At 42.3% G+C, this 27605-nt stretch overlaps 1 protein-coding gene across 2 annotated transcripts in view; it reads left to right on the forward strand.

The window, feature by feature from the left end:
* The window catches only part of KIAA1841 (KIAA1841 ortholog), a 46812-nt gene extending 24515 nt beyond the window's left edge, over positions 1-22297 (forward strand). For both annotated transcript variants that reach the window (XM_025192171.1, XM_014525810.2), the window contains exons 9-22: positions 4043-4129; positions 4225-4335; positions 5642-5765; positions 6241-6393; positions 7037-7182; positions 7569-7668; positions 10480-10512; positions 11837-11936; positions 13666-13760; positions 13852-13880; positions 13981-14054; positions 16667-16755; positions 18174-18265; positions 20056-22297. In XM_025192171.1, coding sequence (XP_025047956.1) covers positions 4043-4129; positions 4225-4335; positions 5642-5765; positions 6241-6393; positions 7037-7182; positions 7569-7668; positions 10480-10512; positions 11837-11936; positions 13666-13760; positions 13852-13880; positions 13981-14054; positions 16667-16755; positions 18174-18265; positions 20056-20092 — 1270 coding nt within the window. In that variant the 3' untranslated portion in view covers positions 20093-22297. The remainder of the gene's footprint in view (positions 1-4042; positions 4130-4224; positions 4336-5641; positions 5766-6240; positions 6394-7036; positions 7183-7568; positions 7669-10479; positions 10513-11836; positions 11937-13665; positions 13761-13851; positions 13881-13980; positions 14055-16666; positions 16756-18173; positions 18266-20055) is intronic.
* Positions 22298-27605: the final 5308 nt, after the last annotated feature.

The raw sequence follows: 27605 nt of genomic DNA on the forward strand, positions 1-27605 counted from the left end.
TTGCAGTTAAAATAGTATTGGGGTTAGGAACGACCGGGTGTCGAGGAATGACATATTTATTAATTTGTCTGAGATCTTGAACCAGACGATATATGGGTTTCCCATCTGGACTAGGCTTGGTTTTTTTTACTGGAAGTATAGGTGTGTTACAGGGGGACTGACAGGGAATTAAAATTCCTTGTTTAGAAAAATCTAAACAATTAAAGGCTTGAGTCCCTCAATAGCTTCTGCTTTTAAAGGATACTGGGGTACTTTAGGTGGCTCAAGATTGGTACGAATTAGAATTTTGACAGGATCTGCAGATTTTAGGAGTCCCACCGAGCTGGAGGTGAGGCCCCAAAGTCCTGGGGGCAATATCTCCAGCTTTATATGTCTAGCTGTCTATATATTTGCACCTCTGCATGTGTCCACCTTCATAGATCTACATCTCTATATCTGTACCTCGCTGAATATCTCCAGCTTTGAAGAACTGCAGCTTCATATGTCGACATGTCTATATATGTCCAGATCTAGGTATCTCCTGATTCATATGCCTACATCTCTATATATGTCCAGCTCTGAATATCTCCAGCTTCATATATGTACATCTCTAGATTTCTCCAGCTCTACATATCTGCAGATTCATACCTCTACCTATTTATATATCGACCTCTCTGAATATCTCCAGCTCTGCATATCTCAAGGTCTAAATATCTTCAGCTCTGAATATCTCCAGCTCTGAATAGCTCCAGCTTTCTGTATCTACCTGTCTATATATCTCCAGCTCTGCACGTCTCCAGCTTCATAGATCTACATCTCTATATATTTACCTCTCTGAATATCTCCAGCTTCATATAGCCACCTGTATAGATATATCCAGCTCTGTCTATTTTCAGCTCTGCATATGTCCAGCTTGAAATATCGACATCTCTATATATCGACTTCTCTGAATATGTCCAGCTCTGAATATCTCCTGTTCTAAATCCTTCCAGCTATCAATATCTCCAGCTCTCAATATCTTGAGCTCTGCATTTCTCCGGATATGAATATCTCCAGCTTTATGTGTCTACCTGTCTATATATTTCCACCTCTTCATATCTCCAGCTTCATAGATCTACATCTCTATATATTTACCTCTCTGAATATCTCCAGCTTCATATAGCCACCTGTATATATATATCCAGCTCTGTCTATTTTCAGCTCTGCATATGTCCAGCTTGAAATATCGACATCTCTATATATCGACTTCTCTGAATATGTCCAGCTCTGAATATCTCCTGTTCTAAATCCTTCCAGCTATCAATATCTCCAGCTCTCAATATCTTGAGCTCTGCATTTCTCCGGATATGAATATCTCCAGCTTTATGTGTCTACCTGTCTATATATTTCCACCTCTTCATATCTCCAGCTTCATAGATCTACATCTCTATATCTGTACCTCGCTGAATATCTCCATTTTTGAATAACTCCAGCTTCTTATGTAGACATCTCTATATATGTCCAATTCTCGGTATCTCCTGATTCAGCTGCCTACATCTCTGAATATCTCCAGCTCTGAATATCTCCAGCTCTGAATATCTCCAGCTCTGAATATCTCCAGCTCTGAATATCTCCAGCTCTGAATATCTCCAGCTCTGAATATCTCCAGCTCTGAATATCTCCAGCTCTGAATATCTCCAGCTCTGAATATCTCCAGCTCTGAATATCTCCAGCTCTGAATATCTCCAGCTCTGAATATCTCCAGCTCTGAATATCTCCAGCTCTGAATATCTCCAGCTCTGAATATCTCCAGCTTCATATATGTACATCTCTAGATTCCTCCAGCTCTACATATCTCCAGATTCATACCTCTACCTATTTATATATCGACCTCTCTGAATATCTCCAGCTCTGCATATCTCAAGGTCTAAATATCTCCAGCTCTGAATAGCTCCAGCTTTCTGTATCTACCTGTCTATATATCTCCAGCTCTGCACATCTCCAGCTTCATAGATCTACATCTCTATATATCTACTTTCCTGAATATCTCCAGGTGTAAATATCTGGAGCTCTGAAGAGATCCAGCTTCATATATAGAGAGCTGTATATCTATCTATATGCAGCTCAGTATATCTTCAGCTCTGTATAGCTCCAGCTTCATATATCTACATGTCTACATATGTCGAGCTCTATATACCTCCAGATTCATCTCTCTAAATCTCTATGTATCTACCGCTCCGTATATCTGTATATATATTGTAGGGGGATTTAGGAACTTTTTGATTCGACTGGCGTGTTGCGGGACCTGTGGAAAATTGTGTGGGGATTGGGTAAAAGTCGGCCTACGCGGATGTGGTGTGTGAGGGAAATGGCGTGGGCATTTGGAAAGCTTTCTTGACGGCACGTGATGGCTTTTGCGTGGGAAAGTGGTCATTTTGTGTGGGGATTGATTTCAGCACTCTTCATGGGAATGTGCTGGGCCGGCCCCCGGGCGTCATTTCCTCGACTGCGGTGCGGTAAGCGGTGCGTGCGTTTTCATTCCCGTGAAAGTGTCTGACGAGGGTCTGCCCTTTCCCGCAGGCTCCTCCTCGTGCCCCCGTCCTTGGAGCCAGCGTCTCAGCGAGGGGCCGCAGCGTGACAGGAGCGGGACATGGGGCAGAAGGGCCCCCGGGACGTGTCGTGTCGTGTGGCGTCTGCAAGGGTCACTCTGGGCAGTCCGAGGTGTGTGCGGGGCCTGCAGCCGTCCCTTGGAAGCAGCCAAGGCCCCACGGGCGACAGGTGAGTAGGTCTTTCTGCTTTGACACGCTCAGCGGACGCTCAGCTTCTGCCTGGATGCACATCACCACGTAGCCTGCTCCAGCGCTAACACATCCAGTCATGCCAGCTCTTGCCTCTACTGCTGGCAGCACCCTCCCAAAACAATGAGCTGCACGTGGGCTGTGTGGTGGGAGAAACCTCCCTAAGGTTCGTTGTCTAGCTGTAATTTGATTGACAGACAACGCGGGTAAAGAAAGACAGCTGTTTATTTGCTCGAGCAAAGACCATAAAGCCAGCAAAAGGCAAAATGGCCCCCCCCTAAGGGTGAGGTGATCTTTTATACTTATTACAACAAGGCAAGACTTCATGGTTAACAAAAAAAGCAATACTTGGGCGGTGCTTTTCAAATCTTTGTAACAGCATATTTCTATTAAGCTGAACTAGCACTTTTTTAAAAGCTAAAAGTTAAGTAACAGTAACATTATAATATGTTAGCAAAACCTTACACAGTAGTAGATACTTCTCAAGGACACAACCAGTGCACCCAGAACAGTGGTTTCCCTGTCTTATCTTACTTTTTGCTGTAGCTGATTTTTTAGCACACAGACACAGAGATACTTGCTGCTTTTAACTCAGAAAATGCTTAATACAATTAAAATGATTACTTGACACAAGCAAAGGCTTAGCTATCAATCTGCCTTGTGGTCAGCTGCATTGCTAGGCCACAGGTCATGCCTTGTATTCAGCTGTAAAGCTAATACTTCTTAATAATCTAAATTATTGTTAACCTAACAGTATGCTATCAGAAAACTATTCTATTTCAGGGTAATAACAAACCTGCGCACTACACTCTATCAGTGGAGCAAGATGACAATATTTTGAAAAAAAAAAGAACTACTTTTTAAAGTGACCAGTGGAAGAAGTGGAAGGACTAAGTTCTAATAGAAAATTTGGGATTTAAAATAGTCCAGGATAGGTACCCAAAATCGCATGCCTTACTGAACTAGTAAGGTTATATATGTTTATCAAAACAAGAGTTCTGCAGTTGACTCAGTAGCTCTAGAATTGTGCCCTTATTGGCAATTAAAAAAACCTGCGAGTAAAGAAGAGCTAATTTGGTGCATAGATGGGATATAATCATATTGAAAGCTAAGTTTTCTCAACCTGTGTATCTTACAGGAAAGTCATATACAAAAGTCAGATTTCAATACTAACCCTTAACTTTTTATGTAACTTAGAAGAATGTAATTATCAACTAACTGCAAATGAATCAAAGCAACTTTTAGTTAAACTAATGAGCAAAATATTGGTTTCTTGTCACCAACAGTAAACTTTTCTGCAAGAAGATCGAGAGATTGTTTGATCCAGAATACCAAAATCCAGATTCTCGGGGAAATGCAACAACACTGTATAGGTGCAGTAAAGTTTGTTTTTTAATGTCAGGTACAAAAACAACCTGATTTACAAAGCATTAATTTTACTGTTGCATTTCATCTTTTTTTTTTTTAGGTGCTGTTTATGTAAGAAGCTCTTAACTAAAGAAACAGAAAGAAGAATTGCTTGTGTTCCAGGAAAAATTAACATAGATCAACATGGAAATATTATCTATGTTCATATAAGGTGCTGCATGCATGGAAGATGTAACTTTTTCTATATACATGTATCTTAATAAGTATGTTTACAGAATACTTTGTATGTATAATGTTAGCAAATATTGACGTTACATTTTCTGCTTTATAATTCAGGGGCAACATGATGCATTAAAATCATTTTAGTTAATCCTGTTGCCTTGCCTTGCCTGTTGCAACATTAGAACCCTAACAAGGCATTTAATAAAAGTGCTGAATTAATTTCTTCTACCTTGATTGAATCTAATAAGATTTCAGTTGAAAACAGAAGGATCCCTGTGCTGCTTTGAGCCCTTTTAAAATAGAAAATAGAGCTAAGCTTTTGATCATCTTAATGACTTTGCTATATGTTTAACTGAAGGAAAATAGAATGTAAAAGATGGACAAACATCTTCTCTTAGCCATATTAAAAGGGGAGGGGAAACTGTTGCTCTTGAGCATGTATCAGCTGTGAAGGAAAGTGAAGGAAATGGTAACTTAACTCTCACAGATAAAATCTGTATCCATGCCAGACACTCTCTCTCTTTTGGGTTTTAAAAGAAAGATTCTCACTTTTCATTAAGAAGGAATTAAGTCTAGAGCAATTTGTCCCTGCTCTAAAAACCCTGAAACATAGATGTTCATAAAGAGGTTAATTGCTGCTATACACCTAGTATAGAGAACTATGCATCTCCAGGCCTGTCTTGAGAGCTAGTTATGATGCCTTTTTGAAGTATAAGATCTGAAAATAAAACAGTTACTTAAAATGACAGTTGTTGCCTCATAGCACAGTGTAGTGGCAAAGAATTTGAGATATCTCTGAGCTATCTTTATACAGATGTGTTTGGTTTTGTTTAGTTTCTTTTCAATTTCTTCCATTCCTTCTGTCATCCAGATATTTGAAAATTACAATTCCTCCTCTGCTACCTAGTGCCGAGGAAATAACCTCTGTGATGCCTTTGATTTTCATTACCCCAGGGAGAAAAAGACCACTTGTCTGTCCCTCTTTTTCTGCTACTAAGCTTTCAATTGTTGACTTATCTACTAACTCAATCAGGTTTTCCTTTATTTCTGTTTCTCCCAATTCCCATGTGGATTTAACCCTAACTCACAACTTAGTGACTAGAGCACTACTCCACAATACAGGATGCACTATAGCATCTGAATTAATTGTTGCTTGTCATATAATGCATTTTCTGCAAGGTTTTCAACAATGATGTCTGCTCTTCTGTCAACCTGCAGTCTTCATTGATACAAATATAGGACTATAACATCTTTATAATCCAATGTAAACCTGATTGTATGCCTTTTTGTTTCAGAGATAAAACTTGGGAAGTCCATGAGTACTTGGTTGGCCTTCATGAAGAATTAAAATCTTGGCGGGATGTGTATTGGCGCCTGTGGGGGACTCTCAATTGGCTGACTTGTTCACGGTGTAATCAGGTATATATTATTGTGTTTTCATGCTCCGCTGTTTATTTTTAATGGCAGCATGAAAACAAATCTTATTTCATGCTGTGTGCAAGAAAATCTCTTTAGGCTTTAAAATGTGTAATTCAGGAACCTCTTTTTCCAAATGACTCTGTAGATTACTAGTACAAAAATATCTACCTCCTTCCTAGACGTACCAGTTTTTAAGATCATTAGGACTTGCTATGGAATTTAGAGTGGAAACCATGATGAGACTTGTAATGGAAACTGTGCAGTAGACCTTTACTGCTATATCTGGATTTTGAATGAGAATGTGTGTGACTAAATTGTAAGGAAGATTCTTACTAGTTTTAACCTGAGTATCATGGTTTTCTGTGGGAGTGATTTAAAATTGCTGTACATTTTGGGCACTGAAATATTCTGACTTTCACAGGCAATATAGCCCTGGACAGGATATTTCCATCATCTCTCTCTCTCCTCAATATAGTCTTTCCTATGTACTGAATTTTCACACTGCCAGTACCACTCTCAGCCAGTTCTCTATCCTGGTGTGGCAAGTTCCCTGGGCTCTACTGGGACTGGAATATATCCCTGCTGTAACCAAAAAGTTCTTCGATTTGATCCCACTCCACTTCCAAAGGTACTTTTCCAGTATTATGCTTTTAACCATGACTCCAATCTCATGGGTCTGGGTTGTGATAAAAAGGGAGAGAGTGATTCCTGGACTTGGTCTCCCTCCTGTTCTTGGTGGGGGGCAGGGGGATGTAAAGGTAGTGTACCACGTGTTCCCAAACAAGTGTGTCAGTATACAGCTAAGCCACTTTCCCAATCTGCAACAGACCAGAGCCAGCTTCCCTTCCTGCTCTGCTGTGTGCAATGACCATCATTTAATGCAAAGGAGGAAGTAAGCACTTTATGCCATTTACTACTTCAGCCATGACAGAAATCGGATCATTTGGGTCTTAGCGATGGAACAGAAGATGAAAGTGTTCTTGTTAAAGGAAGTCCTGTAGACACTAACATTATCATCCTAACCTTGTGGCCCCAGTCCCACTTCCCAGCAACGTTCTTTGTAAAAATTCCACTAACTTCAGTGGGAGTAGGATCAGGCCCATCACTTAAGCATAGCCAGTATCAAGACCAAGATCCTTGGTGCTGGAGACCTGTGAAAGTTCCAGGAACATGGAACTTACTGGTAGAGTAAAATGTGGCTTTTCTTTCCCCCCCACTCATCCCCAGTAAGCCACTATATCTAACATAGAGCTCTTTCTTTTATCTGACAGGGCTGTAAAGTGAGGGACCATGTGGTTGGCTTACCTGCTGGAGGTGAAGGTGGGGATGCTTTGCCATATCAGACTACTAAAATATTGAATGATCTGCTTCACCATAGAGATGTTATTGTTGTACCTTTTACTAAAGATCAGAATAGGTGAGAACATTGTATTCAAACTGCTGAACTTCCTTTCCCTTCAACACTAATATTTTCATAAATTAGCACAGGATTTCTTTATTTTCCTTTCTAAACAGGCAATCAAGTGGTAGTTTCGGAACTTAACTGTAACTTATTTCTGATGTTTTAATTAAAAATAGGGATAAGAAAAACATGTTGCTACCAAATACATTTCAAGCAGTCACTTAAATGGTTCAATCTTCCATACAGTTCAGTCTTGCAGTTATTCATTCATATTCAAATATAGTCTTCCCGTGTAGGTGTTCTGTAGACTGTCTAGAGCACATTGAGGGAAGAAAAATTGTTCAAAAAAGCTCAGAGAAAAAAACGTGCTGTTTCATATTTCTTTAATTTCTTCTTTCAAGTGATTCTGGGATTGGGCTGTGTGATGAGAAGGGGATTGAATGTGATGTGCTGTTAGAACCAAATACACCTTGGGGCTCCAAGACAGGAGAAATCAATGCTGTGAGTAACTGCATTTTTGTTTTCCCTTTCACTGATAATGACTGATAGCGACTTCATAAAATACTTTATTTCATAAAATATAATTGCTGTCTTTTGTATTAACACCATGGGGACTGTTCAGAATTTGAAGCTGTCTAAGAAACCAGTGGCCCTATTAAGTATGGGTTGTGTATAACCTGCAAAGCCCTAATTTTCTGGAGACCTGGCTGCCATTAGAGGTTGTCATGTACTGCTGAATCTGAGATCAGCAGAGCCATTGTGGATGCAGCCATCTATCAATTTTTATAAGCTTTTAGGCCATGCTTAGCACAGTAGTAGGAGTGTATGACCACATTTGTCCTCCCCTCCTTTTCTTCCCCATGCCCTGCCCTTGGGGAGAAGTATTTGCAGTGGGACATCTTGTTTTGGTAGCATTCTTGGTTTGTTCTTTATTATATGTTGCTATATATTTGTTAGAGAAGGTTCTCACTGCAATGGTTCTTGCTTCATAGGGGAATATATTCCACAGTCTGCCACCAGCCCTCAAGGAAATGACTGGTCTCCCATACACGCAGGCTCTGCCCTTGTTGCAGAGTTCTCTTGCGGCAATAGTTCACCGCAGCCTCCTAATTAATTCAAGCCCAAGACATGAAACTCCTTGAAAATACGTATAAAAACCTTGAATTCAATAAGAAATAAGAATGGAATTTCACAGTAGCCCTGTGGCAGTTTTCTAAAATAGGTAGAATTGGAGTTTCCTATAAGTACTTCAGGCTTTGTGTCCCGTTCTGTCATACTGTTGACATCCAGCCCAGAAGCAACAAAGGTATGAGTAACAGGGAGCCTTCCTGGGGCCCTTCAGAAGTTGACCCACCCACCTGCTTCTGGGCTAACGGCCCTCCTCTCTCTCCTGCTATGCCTTGTTGTTTAATAATTGGTGTCTTAGTTAGACAGGAGGCTACCCTTTGGTGGCCCTGTTCTCCTGGACCTATGTATGCAGCTCCAACCACCCCTGTACTGCATCCCAAGCCTTGCAGATCACAGACATATACATGATGTTCCCTTACACCATGACTGGTGCCCCCAGATCTCACAGGGACTCACTCCCTCCCTGGAGCAGCAGGTCATTGTGCTTTCCCTTGCTGTAAATTTTGACCCATACTCAGCCTCCTTGTGGTGGAGGACTTACCAGGGTCAGGACTCACCCCAACTCTCTGATTGAGCCCCTCTGTACAGCCTCAGGCCCAACTACGGCCTTGGGCTTCCAAAAACATACCTTGGCCTACTCCCCTCACATGGGGAGTATCCTTCCCATGCCCACTCTAGGGCCCCTACACCCAGCCCTTAAAGTGGCAGGCACCTAAGGTACACTGCCACAGAATGAATACCAAAAAAACAGATTACCTTTCAGGATGAGCCAAGTGGGGATAGGAGCCACATGGGTATAGGAGCATTACTCATGGATGGTGCTATGTGACAGCTTTAGCATCACTGAGAAATCCCAGAGTATTCCAGACTATGGACTAAACTGACCAATTGTAAGTATGTACTTTCTATTGAAAGTGATTCCACTGTGTCTGCAGACTCTTCAAAATGCTTTTCCCCACCCACCAACATCACTGCCATCTTATTTGGGTTCTGCTAAACTTGCTGTTTTCATCCATCAGCTAATCTTTAAGCACAGAGCCCATTTCCTGATAGCAGTATATGATCAGTTATACTGGGTGAAAGCTAAGTAGAGCTGGCTGTCATCTGCTTACTACTGGCACTAAGTTAATTGGCTATCCTGACAGGACATTCTTAATTATGGCTCTTCAGCCTTACAGTAGCTTTCACTACTTTGGGCTGGTCATATTTTTGGCAGGTTTTTTTCTGTTTATTAATAGAAATAACTTGTGTTGAACAGCAAGAAAGATTTTTTTTTTTAAAGAGCCATGTGATGTTAAACATTTCATTTAAAATGCTTTAATAAAAGACAGATGCCACTTCAATCACCTCCTTTTCCCTCCTTGGCATGCATCAGCCTGACTTCTGTGCAAGCTGCTGAGCATTTCTAGTGCCCATGGTAGCAATTAAAGCTCTATATTTCCCTAAAAGTCCCAGAGGAGCCCATTTTATTTTGTAAGCAGTCTTTCAAGGAAAACAGAAATCAAATGCACTAATCTGTTCTTTTCATGAGGCAATAAATTATTTCCTCCAGTAACAAATAGCACAGTTATCTGTTGCTAAATCCGTTCCAACAGATGTGATGTCTAAGCCAAGTCAGAATATATCAAGTAGTCATGCTAACTTAGGCATAAAGAGAACTTCTGCATATCTATTGTATTTTTTAAGTATTTGTACACTCCATTCCATAACTTTTAAATAACTCGGCAGGTTTGTGCAAACTGTCTAGTACACTGACTGTCTCTCAAAAACATTGCCTAGAATAGACTAAAACACTGTCCTGAAACAAACGTTTATTTTATAATTCTGCGATTAACTTAGCTTGTTGCTATAATAATATAAATGCTTGTTCATAAAAACTGTTACCCATAATACTTAAGGTACTGAAACATATTCCAAAGTGATTTACCTAAGACTTTGAATTTACATCTCTACATTTAATTAAATAGTAATTCAGTTTTCAAGGGGGCTACTAACATGCATCAAGTTAAGTCTGTAAACAAATCCTTCCAAACTCTGACATGTAGAGTTTCATGGATGTGCGTGCACACTCAGTTTACACTCATTTATAAATCCATTTGAATGTCTTATTTTTCTGCTAAGCTTACATAGCTTGTTCTCCAGTGTATATTAATTGGTCCATTTCTCTACCTTTTACCATTACAGTTTCTTTCTCTGAAAAACTGGACTTTACAGCTGGTTAGTAAAATAACTTGTTCATCCATACTTTTTAAGTTGGATATATTCAAAATGTGTTTTTGCTTCTGTATGTTGACAAATAATTAACTTTTGATTTCAGTGCCGTTTTTCCTTAATTTATATAAAATAAAGTTGAGATGCTATAGTGCTTTATAAGAGCAGCAGTATAAACTGGAAATTAAACATAAAGTTAATCGGTCCTCTTTAAAAAAAAAAAAAAATTATTGCAAGATGTAGACTCCTGAAGTCCTGTATACTCTTTCTCCCTACTCCCAGTTATTGCTGAATCTCCTTTGTTGCTTATTATCTTAGAGAAAGGGTGTCAAAATATAGCCTGTGCAGTAGAAGCGGTCCACAGAGCTATTTAACCCAGTCCATGGACCTCCTGGAGCTATTGACTCTCTTAAACAAGGGCTTTATCACTTGAATCATGCTACAAAAACCAATGTCATTTGGTCAAAATTAGTCATCCTTCTTGGGAATGTCAGTCAATGGAATCAGTCTTGCATGGCTGCCAAGCTAGCAAGTAAGAATTTCACAATCACACCCTGAGACGAGCTCCAGCATGGAGGATGTAAAGGGAGCGGCATAGCGTTGCATATACCAGGAGAAAGACTTGGAAGTGGTTAATTTAGCTTTATACCCTCATCAGTTTACTTGAAAACTGAGGATGCATCCGACTCCATAGAGGAATACAGTTGGGTGCCTGATTACAGATAACTACTTGCCCATGTATCACATGCATACACAAAAATTAATTAAGGTGATACTACACCTCAGTTACCAGTGATGATTTGTATTTCAGTAGTACTTGGAGGCTAAGTTTAGAGCTGAGTGGACCATAATACTGTGTGTATAGTAAGACCATCTTTGCTGCAAGGAATTTATTACAATATATGAAGCTAAAATACAATCTAATGTAATGGAGAGGACCAGGTTGCACCATTCCTTTTTAAGTATGTTCCTCTTGAATCACTTCTGTTGGTACAAGTACATGAAACAAGTAGCATGCAAGTATGTTTATGCACCTCCCTGCTTCAATTGCATCACTGCAGTCTTCAACAGAACCCAGTAAACCCCTCAGAAAAGGAAAACAATGAAACGCAACAAGATGCTGTACACGTGTCTTGGATGCTTAAATTTTTCTGGGGTTTTTTTTGTTTCTTTGTTTGTTTTGTTCATTTAGTTGGTTAGGCTTATCAAATATGGCTTTGCATAGGTAATCAGTCTTTTATCTGCAACAAAAAAGCTAATGATCTAGAAAGCCTGTAGACTTTGAACAGGAAAAGTAAATGTATGCGGTACTTGTGTTCCTGTTAATTAGAAACAACAGTCATTGTTATCAGAAGAAGAGGAATATACTACTGGCTCAGAGGTCACTGAGGATGAAGTGGGGGATGAAGAGGAAGTATGCAGGAAACCAGGTATAATTATCTCTGTTCTCACAAGGCTTCTCTGAAAATTTGGAATTGGAATACAATCCTTAATTTCTTAGTCACTTGAAATCTTCATAGTAAATCCTATCATGAACTACCTGCCTTGAATTATATTATTGTCTGTCTCAGAGACAATTGCCTGTGGCAGCTATGCTTTTCTGGAAATCATACCAGCAAAAAACAAACAAAAGGACAGGTAGAGGGTGTCTGATTTAAAGGCGTATTTATTGGAAGGGATCCTGTCAGATCTGCTTATCCTTTCCTCACCTAGATTAATGTGGGAGGAGAAGTAAGGGGTCAGATTACTAGTCCTGTGGCTGCATCCTCTACAACAGTATTTCTGGGCCTTTGCCTTTGAACACACTGGTTCCTTATTGCAGATTGGCAAGGGCTAGATGGAACAAGCACTTGTCTCAATTTTCCTAGGATTCCAGTGAGCCTTCCTCTCTTCTTCCATCATGCTCACTATCTCCCACACATATACATGGTTTTGAGTAGGTGAGATATATCAGGAGGTATGAAGCAGAATGCTGCTCATTGTCAGCTATCCTGGTAGGTAAGTTATGAAGAATGCCCACGCATTAGAGTTGTGTGGGTGAAAGAGTGCAAGGTTTGGGAAAAGAACGGAGGTCACAAGAAGAGAAAGCAACAGACAGAGATAAATGCCTGCTGTTCCCTTACATTTCAGAGTGCAGGAAGATGATTTTTACAAACCATATAGTAGGGGGAGTCAAACTTATCTGTGCCCCAAGGCCAGATCCAGACCACAGGGTTCCTAATGGGCTGCATCTGGACCACAAGAAGTCTTGGGCCTGAATCAGACCTCAGTAGAGGTGAGAGAGTGACTGGCAGTTGTGTAAGAATTACCCCCTGCCACCAACTTGTATGCCCATAAGAGCACTCAGATTTTGACAGCTGGTCTTACCCCCACTTACTTTGCCTCCAAATTCCTGGCTCCTCTACCAACCCTACACGCCATATTTGACGTGCTTGCCATACAGCATTTGCTAGTAAATAGTGAAGTGTTAGAACTGAACTCCATGTTAAAATAAATTCAACCCCAAACTGTTGTGAGTTGCTCTCCTTCAACATTGTTCTTTTTACTGGACTGATGCACAAAATTATTTTAATGGATCTGTGCTGTGCAAATTAGTGAGATGGATAATGTTCATTCAGCAGCACTATGGGCCAAATTAAAATAGTGTCTCGATGCATTAAGCACTGTACAAATAAAAGGCAGTCTTTACTCTGAATTGCTTGCCGGCCAAATGACCAGGACAGAAAAAGTAGGTGAAAAAGAGTATAGTGTACAGTGTGATGGCTGGCCAGTGGCATGATAGCATCAAGAATGTGTTCTCTTTTTTTCAGTCTTTTGGTGATTATGGTAGAAGGGTCTAGCTGCACAGCAAGATGAAGGGAAAGGGTTGGAGCAAATGATCATTGGACATTCTCTCCTCTGTCAAAAGTGAAGACTATATGATGTCCTCAAGGCCTTTGGTCCCTGATTAAATTTAATGGGGTATCACTTTAAGCACAGAGAAATAGCGTGTAAAGCTATATAGAGATTGTACAAGTACACTCAAACTTTTCACTGTAGATGTTGTCATTAATCTATAAATACAGTTTGCTGATTACTACTTACATAGGAATGGCAGTCGCTGTGCAGCTAGTGTGATGACTGATGGCTGTGTTTGTTACTAGATAGTGCTTTAATTAGCAGGGAGAAAAGAGAAGCTAAAGAAGTTTATCAAACATCCAAAGAAACAAGTGTCTTCACCCAGTGTCCAAAAAAGGGAGAAACCATCTGAGAAGGTAAATCTGACTTGTGCAGCAGACTATTCATCCTAGTCAGTCTTCTGAGAGAAAATGTGCTTAGGAACATACTTTCTGTTTCCTTTGGCAGTCAAGTTCTCGAGATGCGTCTCCATTCATGTAAGTAGTTCTCCCCAGTCCTTGGCAACATCCAGTGAGAAATCCCACTTAATAGTGTGCTATTGACAGCACTCTTGTATGTGTTTATATTTTTAACCAGTGTGAGTATGCAGCAGAACAAGTGGGATGCCTCCAGATCACTGAGATTCAACCAAGATGCTCAGAGAGAAGATGGTCAGTTTTTCAATTATGAATAGAAATTTGCTATAATTCTGTAAATGGTATGTTACAGTAAAATGCTCAGCTTAGGAACTTTGAGGCTGGATGTAATCTCAGAATGGCTGTATATAGGTCTGCATTTAAACCTGACTGACTTGTGTAAAGGGAGATCTGGGCCCATAACATCCCTAAAAAGTGGAGAAGTAGGGCTTATTAACTATCTGTGCCAACATAGCCATACTGCTTTCAGTTCCAGAATTTGCACGTGCAAACCTGTGCACTGCGCTGCTTTGCACCATTCAGAAGTATCTACTGATTCTCTTCTCTCCCTCTTGCCCTACAGACAGGTGTGAATTCACATAGCTCCACTTATTTCAGTGGGCTTCTATTGATCTCATACCAACAGAGCTTCTTGCCCCAGCAGCTAACATGTGCTGCCTTTTTTGTTGGATGAGGTATTTTAGATTTGCTTCTATTCCATGTGAGAGAACTGTTATAGATGACTTCTCTCAATTGGATCTTAACGTAGATTGTATATAAATATTTGGGCACAGTATACATTTAATTCTGACATTAAAAAATTGTGATAAGTGCCAGAATATAGAAGCAGCCCAGCTTTATTATGCCACACAATAATTACGAAGTCTTCCTGAACATACAGAAAGGCTGAGCTCTAGGAAATGGTGCATTAGGATTAAATTAGCATTTGTAATTAAGTTCTCACTTGTCTCCCACCCCTGTTCAACCCAATTAAAAACCCTCTACATAAAGGGAAAAAATTCAGACAGCATCCTACCACAAGATTGGAGATTAGGTATTGTGAATAAGCAGTGTTGGTGCCCTCACTAGGATAATTTGGGGAGGAAATCTAAAGGGAGAGAGAGGGAAAGTTCCCTTTCCGGTAGTGGTTATTTTGGTTCTTAAGTGGTGGTTATGTAACATGTCAGTCATGAAGAAAAATTATGAGGTAGATGTGATCACAAAGGTGTGATATCTTTGTAAGTTTTTTGTCTCATGCCTTCATACTTTATCACTTGAGACTATATTGTCTCAAGTAAGCATATTTGATTGTGGCTGTTCCCTAATCTTTTGGGGGAAAATCAAGGTTGTACCTTAGGTGCTTCCATGTCATCACAGCAGCTTTAGGTGCTGTGGACTTGGAGCTGCACATTCAGCAGCTCCATTTAACTAGGATCTAAAGTGATAAGCTCTCTTTTTAAGGGTAGGTGCCTAAAGTGGAAGTGGGGGATAGTGCCTACCTTCCACATAACAGCCTGCCAGTTACCCAGAATGTGTGAGGACTGAGTTCTAGTCTGTTCTGAGCTTGATGAGATAGATACCTTCATCTCCCATGTCTCAGGAGAAAGCTGTCGCCTTGGGGCTATAAACTAGGCTAAGAGGGAAGGTACCCTCCATCCCTCCCTATGGAGCTAGGCAACTGTCCAGAAAGGAATGCAAGAAGCCTGGGACTAGAAAGAAAAGCAAGCAAGCAGGAGCCAGATCTACAGCATACTGTTTAGGGCACTTAGCTGGAATGGGGGAGACCAGGATTCTGGTTACTGCTCCCTGAACTGCTTAATATGTTTTACATGAGATAATCATTGGTTAATGACCAAGAAATAACTCTGAGAGCAGGAGCTGGACTGAGGTCTGCCCCATTCTGGGTACATGTCACAACCATCAGGTTACAATATGGTGCTCCCTTTTACTATGCAGCTATGAACAGCAAGTAGCTCAGCATTAGCAGGTAGGTTGGAGGGTATTCTGTACCTGGTGGTTGGGGCAGTCTCTGAGCACACCCGATAGAGAAGGATCCTCAGGTAACTTAGGCACCATTCCACCTCCCATCTGGATCACAGTGAAGGCAAGTTTGACATTTAACTGCCCAGACAGGGTCAATTCCAAGTATGAATTGAAACCCAAGATGAGGCACATTAGGGATCTCTGTGATTCAAAATATAGGCACCTAATAGTGCTGCAGCTGCTTGAGTTGAGAGTGTCTTCTGGATCATGTTTTTGCAGCTTAGCTAGATACACTCATAAGTCCCATTTAGACACCTGACTTTCCAATCTGGATATTGCTGTTTTCCCTATAATTAAGGCCTCAAAGATTTGGTTGCAGTAAATGGAGTTTCCTGCTTCTTTTGGAAAACTCAAAGCCATTCCTCTAGGCATTGATCTGTGTGTGCAGTGATTGTAGGTGGAGCTTTATATTTGCATAGGCCAATGGATGTTATTTCAATTCATTATCCAGACCTCCTTGCACTTTCTACATGAGCCAAGACGAAGCCTTTTTTTTTTCTGTATATGCTAGAGCCAGGGTGGCCAGCCTTCAGCCTACCAATGGCATGGGCAGCCTCTGTGGGTGGCATGTGGCAGATCTGAGAGAAGACAGAGAAGCATGGGAGCAGATCAAGCAAGAAGATGAAAGCAGAGTAACAGATTGGATAGGAGAAGGGGATCAGAGTGACATTCAGAAGATGTGGGGCTTAATTTGTTGTACACTTGATTTAAAAAAAACCAAAAAGGTTGGCCCGCTCTGCATTAGAGTATCCATATCACCTTCCCTTCTTCATCTTGTGGCAAGAAATGTCTCTGCGTTAAATATTCTCTTTTATTACTTGCAGATCAGCGAAGGATGTCTGAGATCACAGGGCATCTAATAAAAATGAGATTGGGAGACCTGGACCGGGTCAAGTCAAAGGACAGCAAAGAAGTAAGAATTTCTAATGTGGCAACATTAATGTGAGAGAGTTTGTTCAGATCTCTTGAATTCAAGTATTTATAAAACACAAGAGTGGAATCCTTACACTTCCTGATTAATGTGAGCAGATTATAATCTGTTCTCAAAACTGCATTTGATTAATTTTGCAAAACACTGAAGATTTCTAAATTGTCAGCACTTTAGAAATCCTTGGCTTGGGATGTGGACAGACGTCAACTTTGAAGCAGTTCGTATGCTTTTGAAGCACTCTAAAAATGGACAAAGTGCTCCCAAAACAACGCTGTTAGAGTAAGGTACTTTTTAGAAGTGCTTCTTGTTATGAATGGATATTCTACAGTGTACAATACGGGAGCCCTCCAGCATCCCACAGTGCTCTGCTTCCCCCTGATTGTCGATGATCACTGTTCTGTGTGCTCTGCTTCTGCTCTCTTGAAGAACTCTTCTTGTTCTGGGAGATGTCAGAACCAGGAAACTGGAAACCCTGAAGTCTCTTGCTCCCTGACAAAGCCAGGAGAATCCATAGCTGTGAGACTGGAGACCCTGCATCTCTCAGAGCCAGGATTCCTGCTCTCCAGACTACAGTCTGCATATACCTCTCCACATCTGGTCTCCAAGTACTTACCCCACTGGAACCAGGAGACTAGACAGCATATTACGTCCCTGCTGGAACTGGGTCTCCAGTCTCTTGGTTCCAAGATGGTGGGGAGGAAGAAAAAGAGTGGGGAGTGGGAAGAGACAATCTAGGACGGGGTGGTCAACCTGAGGCACAAGTAGCACAGGAAACCTCTGTGTGGCAGATCAGGGAGGGGACAGACAGCACAGCAGAAGATGGGGCAGGAAGCAGAAAGCAAACCAGCAAATTGGGCACAGGAATGCAATCAGAGTAGCACTCAGAGGGGGCTAGTTTGTGGCACACCTGCCAAAAAGGTTGCTCCCCCTTGGTCTAGGAGAGCAGAGGCAGAGTGAACAAGAGTGCTTGCTGATATCATGGGGGAGAGAGCTCTCAAGAGACAGGGGTTGCAGAGCTGCACTGACAATCTACTCCACTCCCCTATACCTGTGCAGCCCTGTGTCATGGCCCTGAATGCAGCCATTAAAGTTTTGAAGCACTCTAGCCAGGGGGTGTGATGGGGCTGGAAGGCTCAGCAACTGAAATGCTCCTTTTTTAATGTCTCAAACCTTGTTAGGCTTAGAAATGTTTCATTTATGTCCACTTGCACCCTCAGTACATGGGATGGGTTTGGAGAGTCCTAGTATAAGGTGCTGTGCAGCGTCTGCAGTCTCGTGAGCCTGTATGATGGGAGTACGTTACCTCTGCGAATGAGAGTCAGTTATTTGAAAATTAGTAACTTCAGGCAGTTGCAAGTTAAGCAGAAATATCGTTATGATTTGATTCCTCTGGATTTCAGCACGCAGGTGGTATTTATTCTAGACTTGAAGCTCAGATAAAGGCCTCGGCACAAGTCAGTGCTCGGCAAAACAACATGGAGAAAAACACAAGGTAAGAAGATACTGTTAAAATAGCAGGAGAAGCTGGGGCACTCTCTTGTGAGACTTTAAAAAGGGCAGCTCAGTTCAAACTCTTCTTTTACATCTGCATTCTTTCCTGCACCGCTCCCTCATACTCTCACACCCCCTACATGCAATAGACAAGAGTCTATATTTTGAGCTAGAATCTTTATTTTGAGTTGTTATGCAATCACCTCTATATACACTATGCAAACACACACAAAGCAGGACAAAAATATTTTTTTAAATAAAATTCAAATATGTTGCAAAGGTCAGCAGTTAGAGGGTGGAGCTTCCCCCCCATCTAGGACAGGGGTGGTCAACCTGAGGCACAAGTAGCACGGGCAAACTCTGTGGCAGATCAGGGAGGGGATAGACAGCACAGCAGAAGATAGGGCAGGAAGCAGAAAGCAAACCAGCAAATTGAGCAGAAGAACGCAATCAGAGTAGCACTCAGAGGGGGCTAGTTTGTGGCACACCTGCCAAAAAGGTTGTGGCAATCAGTGCAGAGTACCTGTCAAGGGGCAGGGCTACCCCTGCAGCCCTTGACAGCTTACCAAAAGTCCTTAAGCAGCCCTCCAGCTGAAATAATTGCCCACCCCCAAACTAGACCACGGGCAGAGTACAGCACAGCATGGACATTGCTTACCCATTGGGAGTGAGGACAGTAGGCCTGTGCAAAGCGGCTAGTATTCATTTCGGATTCAGCTGATTCGGGGGACAGTGATTCGATTTGGTGATTCAAATCACTGTCCCGAATCGATTTTGGCCGAATCTGATTTGGAGATTCGGCCACCACCAAATCGGCCAAATCTCTGAATTGAACAGGCCTCATCCCCCACCTGCTCTTCCAGCCCTGTCAATGGATGCCCCACCCATCCCCAGCATCCCAGCAATTTGGAAGAAAAAAAAAAGCCCTGCATTCACCGGCTCTTGCCAAGCGGGGGGGTGGTGATCCCCACTGCTCCCCAGTGCCCTGCAGTGCGGGGGTGGGGCTCTGCCACAAGCCCCCAGAGGCCCTGACAGCCACTGCAGCAGCCGGTGAGTGCAGGGCTTTTTTTTTCTTTTTTTTTTTTTTTTTAATTGCTGGGATGCTGGGGACGGGTGGGGCATCCATTGACAGGGCTGGGAGAGTGGGCAAGAGTCGGGGGGCATTCTTCTCTTTACTGCCACCCTGAAAAGGAGTACTGCAGGAGGTCTCTGGGTAATGCACAACCTGTGGTGTGATGGTGTGAGACTGCACTGGGAGTTTTAGAGAGACAAAGTCAAACCCACGCTGGGTAAAGGGAGCATAGAACTGTGTGTTCCCTGCTTCCTGGAAAACCACCTTAACCATGCAGCTGTTATGGTTAAAACTTGGGAGGACAGTTTTCCTTCTCCCTTCTTTTGATTGTGGGCTTTTGGCCAGGTAGGTTTTTATGACTTATCACAGTGGGCACATATACAGACCTCTTTACATAGCCAACCTGGGTATAACCTACTGCACCCACTCAGTCTGTGAACACACTTATGAGTACACAGGACAGGGTGGAAAAACTACCCTTTAGGTGCACACAGGGAAATGGAACTGCATCCATAATATACTGTTCTTCCTTTTCTCCTAGTGCCCTGGGGTGTTTTAGGGTTAGGCTTTTGGCAACTTTTGTATCATAAAGAAGCAGATTTAGACAAGCAATTGAAGTAGCAAACTGACACAATTACCATGAGTAGGTTATTTGGATGCCAGTAATATTATGCCTAAAGGGCTTCCTGACACAGAGCTACTATTTGTTTTAAATCCAGGTCTAAATCTCGGTTTGGTCAAAGCCGTCCAACTTAAGGAACCTTATGAAGAAACCATAGCCAGAATGCATTGCTGCTTCCTGGAACTGTACTGTACTCCAGACACAGGGGACTCATTCTCTGAAAGCTTTTAAGTGACTTATTTATTTTTTACTGTAAGCCATGTAAATTATTCTGCTATGATGAATGAATGCAAATCCAGTAAGGTCTTGTAATTATTTTAATTGTAAATACACAGTTTCTTAGATTTAATCTAATTGCTTTTTTAGGCTATTGTGTTAAGCTACATAGAAAACATTTTATACATCTGCAAAATTAAAATATTAGAAAATCCTTATTTATTTATTGATGGGCGGGGGTCTTTTCCCTGCTAGACATTTAAAAACAATACTACTGAACTGTGAGTATGATTAGCAGTGTTAACATGCATCATCTAGTACTTCTACTTTTAGTTATACATGCTGGGCTGATGTAACCCACTTAAAAGTCAAGGGAATTCCCTGTGAGTTGCACAAAGTGAAGTGAAATCAGCCTTTTTCACACACAGCTCCCATTCATGCTAAGGTGAGCATCAAGAAGGGGTTGAATCCCAGAGTTCCTGTTACATTTGACTTGCTCATAACTTTGCATCTCATGCATGAGGCATTAATCTTTTCAGCTTTACTGCATGGAAGACAAAATGTTCATCCCCATCTCATACCTGACTTTTCTCTTGCGTCTACTATCTTTTGGTTCCCTTTTGCTTGGTTGCTAGAGAGAGTTGGGTAAGGAAGTTTCTTCCATTATTGATACCAGTGTCATTATAAATATGTTAGCACAGTTGTTGCTAGCGTTGCATCTTTGAAATGAAAGAAAATCATTTTGAGGCATATTGCATATAGACTTCTGGGCCTAGAAATACCTTTCTAAACCTGCCTGAAAAACCCTGGTTTGCAGCAGAGTGCACTGAAATGTTCTTGTCTGTAGCAACAGAATCCAGGTTTGTCTTAGTGCACAGTCCAGTGTTACCAAAATGGAACAACTTGCATGGAACAAAATCACATTTAAGCAAAGGAAATGGCAATAAATTTGTATTTTGAAAACCATGTTCTAAGTTTTCTAAGCAGGCAAAAGGAGCGCTCAGGGAAAATGCATTCCAGATCATAATCATCCTACAAATTATGGGTTAAGAAATAAGTTGGCAAGATTGTTGAAGAAAAATCAAAAAGCTTCCTTTTAAAATGCACTGTCTCAATTTTCAGGCCTTTATTTGCCTTGTTTCTAGAGTTTTTTCACATAATTTAAATGGGAAAGAAGGTAGATACTTGAGAGAGCATAGAGAGTTTCAGTAAAAATACTAATATGAAAGTTAGCTCTGTTGACATGTGTCCTCTGATGTAACATTTAATTCATAGCCCACTGAAGGCAAAGGAAGATTCCCACTGACTCTCAGTGGTTTGTTGCTTGGGGCAGGGTAGGAAAGTTTAATGCAAAGCTTTATCTTCCATTCAGACAGAAAGGGTTTTATCAAAGCCTCAGGCCTGCTGAGAAAAAATAATGCTGTTTTGTAATTTAAAAGTTAAGAATATTTGTTAAATACTTGAAAAATGATCATCAGTTTCTTAAATTCAAAATGTATTAGAAACAGTTTGGCTTGGGTTTGAGATTTGTTTAGTAATCGCTTCTCGGCCTCTTGAAGGCTCAGATCAAGTGTAGTATGTCCAAAACTGCACGTGTAAATTTTGCTAAGAAAGTTGTAAATTTTGCAGTTGTGTGAAGATGTGTTTTAGTTTCCTTAGAACTACTGACTTTGAAAAGGGGGAAGAAACCTCTTCGCTTCAGGAAGAGGGAAGCCTAATAAATTTGTTTTATGTGAAGGTGCCACTTTTACATGCCAGTATCCTATATAATACTGTATTCAAAACCTACATTTCTTTTTATAAACATGTCTGCAATATATGTAGTGGAAGCGCAGTTCATATTTTATTAAGTATTAATGCTTATTTCCCTTGCCAACTACCCTGAATTTTTATCCTGTATTAACTTTCAAGTCATGTTTCAGTTTAACTAAAATAAATGTTAGACTGATTTAGCGAATGCTTTGTTTTTGTGTGGACTTGCAAAAACCAAATAACTCATCCAGTACTAACAGTTCTACATCATAATAATTCTTCAGAAGTAGAGGCAGACTATATACTTATCTTCCAATGTGTTTGTAACCTTTCTTAAAGCATTAAGGTATAGGTCAGTGGCCGCATCTACATGTTTATTGCTGTGCATTAATATGTGCTTCAGTTGCAGAGTTCATTGCTCCTGGCCCTGTGTTTATACACCTGGGACTGCAGCACAATGAGCCCTGTAGGAGCAGCCCCAGCTGGTAGGGGAGGAGGGGTCAGCCTGCCAGCCAGCCTGGTACTGCTCCGACCTGGCTCGATACACTGCAGAGGGGATGGCTGGGGCATAAAGGTGTTCCAATGCAGAGCTAGCTGGCAGGAAGCCCCCACACTAAAGTATTCTTGTGCACCAGTCAGCCAGGTCAGCATCTACACATGTGTTGCTGTGTATAAAAAAAACCCAAAACTGCAGCAGAATAGTACTTGTATTTGCAAGTACTATCCTGCTGCAGAATTTATTAGTTTCCTCCATCCTACCAGGGCTGCATTTGTAGACCTAGGCGTTTACTGCAGAGCTAATTAGGCAACTGCACAGTAAACATCTCATGTAGATCTGCCTAGTGCTTCTCAACCAATAGGTTGTAATGGGCCAAGTGCTCTTTTTGTAGTTTCACAAGGCTCATTTCTGTCCAACATCCTACTGAACAAGTGAAATGCCAAAAGGAGCCTGGAACATCAAGTCTAATAATATCTTAGTTAGGCAATAAGTTAAAGGTTTCCATATAGTTTTTAGCCACTTCTCTGGTTCAACGTGAACACTTGGATGAACAGAAGTTGGCTTAAATCAAAGCCAGGAAAGATGGAGAGGATGGTGATGGGAAGGGTAAAACCCTTTCTGAGGATTACACCAAACTTAATGTTGCCCTTAGACAGGAGAGTCCATGCTTATGTCATCAAGGGGACAAGCAGTCTTTTAATCCTCCTACAGCCAAAGTGCCATATGTCATCTACTGTGGGCCAAGAGTCTGCCCCTCCCTGTTAGGTACAGACTTGGCCACTTGCAGGCTCAACAACTCCAGTACACTGTACCTGCACATAAGCATAATTTCTGCAAATAAATGTCATGCTGTACAGCAGCAGCCAGCTGTCTCAGAAGCACAGAGTGATAAGAACCTATCACCCAGCTCTCCCATTTGCTGTACTGGTAGGTCCAAACCCAGATCTTGTCCTCAATAAGCTAGGCTCCAGCTATAAGGACTAATTTTACATTATTGTGGCCTTCCATAGATGCTGCATTCATAGAGGTGTTGAAGCAGCCTATGCTTCGGACGAAGCTTATCAGCACTAGGGGTATGGTTTTCTTAGTGGGTTATGTAGATTCTAAAAGTCTATTTAAAGGCATAAAAAAAAGAAAAGTTTGTATAGTCTGAAGTCAGGGTCTTGTTACTGCATCAGGGTTTGCATCCCTAAATTGACAGCTTTGCCAGAACCACAGACACCTTTATGGGTACAGTGAATTGTTTAGTTTGCATTGATCCCACTATGTATAGACTGTGAGGCCAAAATTCGGCATGTTGAATTACCTGAGTGGAACTAAGCATGTGTTTGAAAGACGGAGAGAGGGAGTTCTGCCATGCACCTGCCCACTGTATCTTGCAGAATTAAGTTACAATTATGGTTGGTCCAATAAAAGCTATCACCAAAAACCTTTGTGTCTTGCATATTTACTGTCTTTACCCCTCAAATATTTACTGGAGTATCATCGCCACAGTATCACTACAATCCTTTACACTAGGAGGTGTCAAACTCATCTTGTGCCCCAGGCCAGATCTACACCATAGTGTCCTTGCTGGCTATTTCCAGCCTGGGGCACAAAGAAGCGGCAACTGCAGCTCTGACATGGAGCATGTGGCGGCAGCAGCAGCAACTGAAGCTCTGATCCAGTTCATGCGTTGGCAATTCCAGCCCCTTCCACATGTCCCATGCTGGAGCTGCTGCTGTCCTGTGCCATGGCAGCAGCTCCAACTCTAGCATAAGGCACACAGTAAGGGCCAGCAACTGGGGAGGTAAGGCCATGACAGTGGCAACAGATGAAGCAGCCAAAAAGTGACGGGCTGTGTCAACCCTCACTTGTCCTCCTACAGCTGATTGCCATGTACATCAGGGCCCAGATTGTGCAACAGCTGACACTTCCCCTCCCCAGCCATGCCCTGCAAATCTTGTGGCCTGTTGGTAGTTGAGCAGGCCAGATAAGAGTGGCTCCATGAGCAGGATCTGGTTTGCGGGCAAGATGTTTGACACCCATGTTCTACAGAAGTGTGTGCATGTTGTTGCCATGTATCTTCAGTTCCTTCCACCAGATGGCAACCTATAAAAAATGCTTCTTCTAAAGTGCATGTTATAAGAGGAAATGTGTCTATTATTATGTAGGCAAGGTTCTTTGAGTAGATGTGATATCTTTTATTAGACCAGCTGAGTAGTTGGAAAAAAGTTCTTGGCAAGCTTTTGGGCACAGTCACCCTTCAGGCACAGGGAGTCTCGGCTGGTCTATTGTTATACGTATTTTGGCAGTGTCTTGGGACCCTCAATCAGGTACAAATGCAATGACCATAAAACCATCCCTGCCTTGCAAACCTGACAAGTATTAAGCAGGTTAGAAAAACTGAACATTGAAATTCCTAATTTTCAAAGTCAGGCATATGTAAATCATCTCCACAGACAATTGTTTCTTCCATATAAAAATACCTTTCAGCATGAACGACTGGTGCCTCCCGCAACTGGTGGGGGCACCATGGCAGTGAGTGAGGACTGCCTGCAGTCGCTGCCGGCAGTGTCAGCAGCTTGGGGGGTGGGGTGGTGAGTGGGGACCACTTGCAGCTGCTGCCAGCCACATCAGCGGTGAAGGGAGGGTGGGTGCAGGTGGCAACCGTCCACTGAAGCCAGCAACAGTTTCGGCGGCATCCAATCTTGGGGGCACATGCCCCTCTCTGCCCGCCCTATGCATCGCCTGTGCCTTTCGGTGTATGTGCTCTTCAAGCTGCTGTTAGGGTTCCAGGTTCTCTGTAATGGTACAAACAATAGTGACTTGGGGAAAACAAGTTGCATTCTCCAACGATGAAGAAAGCTAATACTCCCAGTTCAACCTTATATGTTCCTCACTATTCCTATTTATTACACTGAGCGAAGCTGACACTGGGTGCATCTACACATGCACTTTACTGCAGAGTAGCCTAATTAGCTCCACAATAAAGCATCACAGTCTACATGTGCTGGTATTAGGGTGCAGTAAACTAATTAACTCTGCCATGGGATAATAATGTCAGTACTATCTTACAGTAGAGTCATTAAGTGTGATCAAACACATGTAGATGGTGACTGCTGAGCATAAATTGTGCTCAGCACAATTGCTGAGCACAAGGCAAGCCATATCCAATTGCTTGGGTGGCTTGCCTGGCCGCTATAGTACAGAAATCTATCCCTATTAGCAGAACAGTCTGTGGAGAAGACATCATTATGACATGTACAGTGGCCTTTGTTCAAAAGGTATCTCCCTGAGTTTGATCTTTTTTTTTTTTAATATGGCTGCTAGCCCTGTGGCTCCTTAATGCTTAAGTGGATTTCACATTGTTGCAGCTGTGCAAGGGTAGAAGGACTCACTTTTACATTCATCATGCATGTCAACATGTTACAGTGACACAAATTGAATGCAATGCACTTGTTCCCATGGTGCCCAAATGCAAACACTTCCAAGAGTAGTAGCTAATTCTGTGTGATTAGAAGTCTCTGACTTGAGTTAAAGGTAGTGTGACTTCCCCACGCCACTCCCCATTTTCAGATGTCCCTAAGCTACTAAAATAAACAAGTTACACCAAGCATCAAGTCAAAGAACTGTGCTTTTGTTGGGGGGTGGGGGAAGAGAGAGAGCGAGAGTGAGCTATTTCTAGCATATGGTTGCTGTACCACACTGGGGAGAGTTCAGCTGTGTTTCAAATTCCTAGAACCCCAATTATAATTATTGAATTCCCTGCCCATCTGCCTCGCTGCAAAAAAACAGATGATTCTGCACCATTATTAAATTAAACATGCCCTCCATTGGGCAATCCTGACCCTAATTTTTCATCCCTTTATCAGGGGGTGACTAGGTCTTTTTCATACTGGTGAGACACCACAAAGGAACTAAATTTGCCTATATATTTATGCATTGATGCCTGTGTTAAACATTAAACTAAATTAAGGCATCAGCTCAGCTATCTATCCTACAATAGAGCAGCAAGGTATTTCCTGGTCAATTTAATTTTACTGTCCTGAGGGACTTCAGTATTGCCAACCCAACCATGTCAAAAATTGTGAAACAAGCTCTTAAAAATCAAGAGATTTGGAATGTAAATCATAAGATGCTATTTTTGGCGGGGGTGTGTGTGGAGGGGTTGTTTGTGAAGGTGTCAGGGTCTGTGGGTATGTGTGGGGTTTTGAGCCCAGGGAGGGGGCCCCGACACACTCTGGCAGGATGTGGGGTACTGTGGGTCAAGAGTGAAGGGCAGCAGCAGGGCTGGGGGGGGATTGTGGCTTGGGAGTCAGGGGTAGACAGGCAGATGGCAATCCACTGCTCTGTTGCATGACTCACCCTGGTCCTGGGGGCTCATTCATCCCAGCCCCTGCCTCTCTCCCTCCCTCACTGTGAAGGCCTCGATCTCTCCCCCCTCCCCTGACCCTTTCCTTCTGCCCCTGCCCCGTACCCTCCACAGATTTACCAGCTTGGTGCTGTCTATATGCACCAGAAAAAAGCCAGAGATTTGATCTCTCTATCAGGAGATCATGAGTCAGAGTTAATTTAACTTGGAAATCAGGAATCTCATGATTTTTTCATGAGCGTTGGCATTACTGAGTCTTTGATCTCACAGTTTGAGACTGGTAAACAAAGTTGATAAAAACAAGTATACTTTCTTGCCATGGGTGACTGGTACCTCCTGAGTCAGCGACCAGGGGGATGGTCCCCCGGCAGGCAATTGTGCTGACTGGGGGGAGTCCCCCTGCTGGTCATGCACGCCAACCCAGAAGTGCCAGCGGTGTGCCCGGAAAGGCCAGGGATGTGCTGGGAAGTGCCAGCAGTGCTTCACCTTTCCCCTGGTGCCCCCCACTCCCTGGCTGGTGCTCTCAGGGTGGGCACCAGCATTCCCACCTACATCCTCTACCCGTCACCTAAGCGGGGAATGCAGCTGGTCAGGGGGTGCACCAGCACTCTCAGGGGGTTCACCAGCACTCTCAGAGGGTTCACATGCACCCCTGTGCACCCCCTATGCATTGCCACTGTTTTTTTGCCTCTCAGTGACTTCGCAAGTCTCTCGTTTTGTCCTGTTCTCACTGGAGAATCCTGCAAGCTCCTTTTAATGGAGTACTGACATAGGAAAATCAATGCTTCTGCACCACAGCCCTACAGGAGACATCAGCATCCATTCT

This window comes from Alligator sinensis, unplaced genomic scaffold, assembly GCF_000455745.1.
Source record: "Alligator sinensis unplaced genomic scaffold, ASM45574v1 scaffold219_1, whole genome shotgun sequence".
In the NCBI taxonomy this organism is placed as follows: domain Eukaryota; kingdom Metazoa; phylum Chordata; order Crocodylia; family Alligatoridae; genus Alligator; species Alligator sinensis.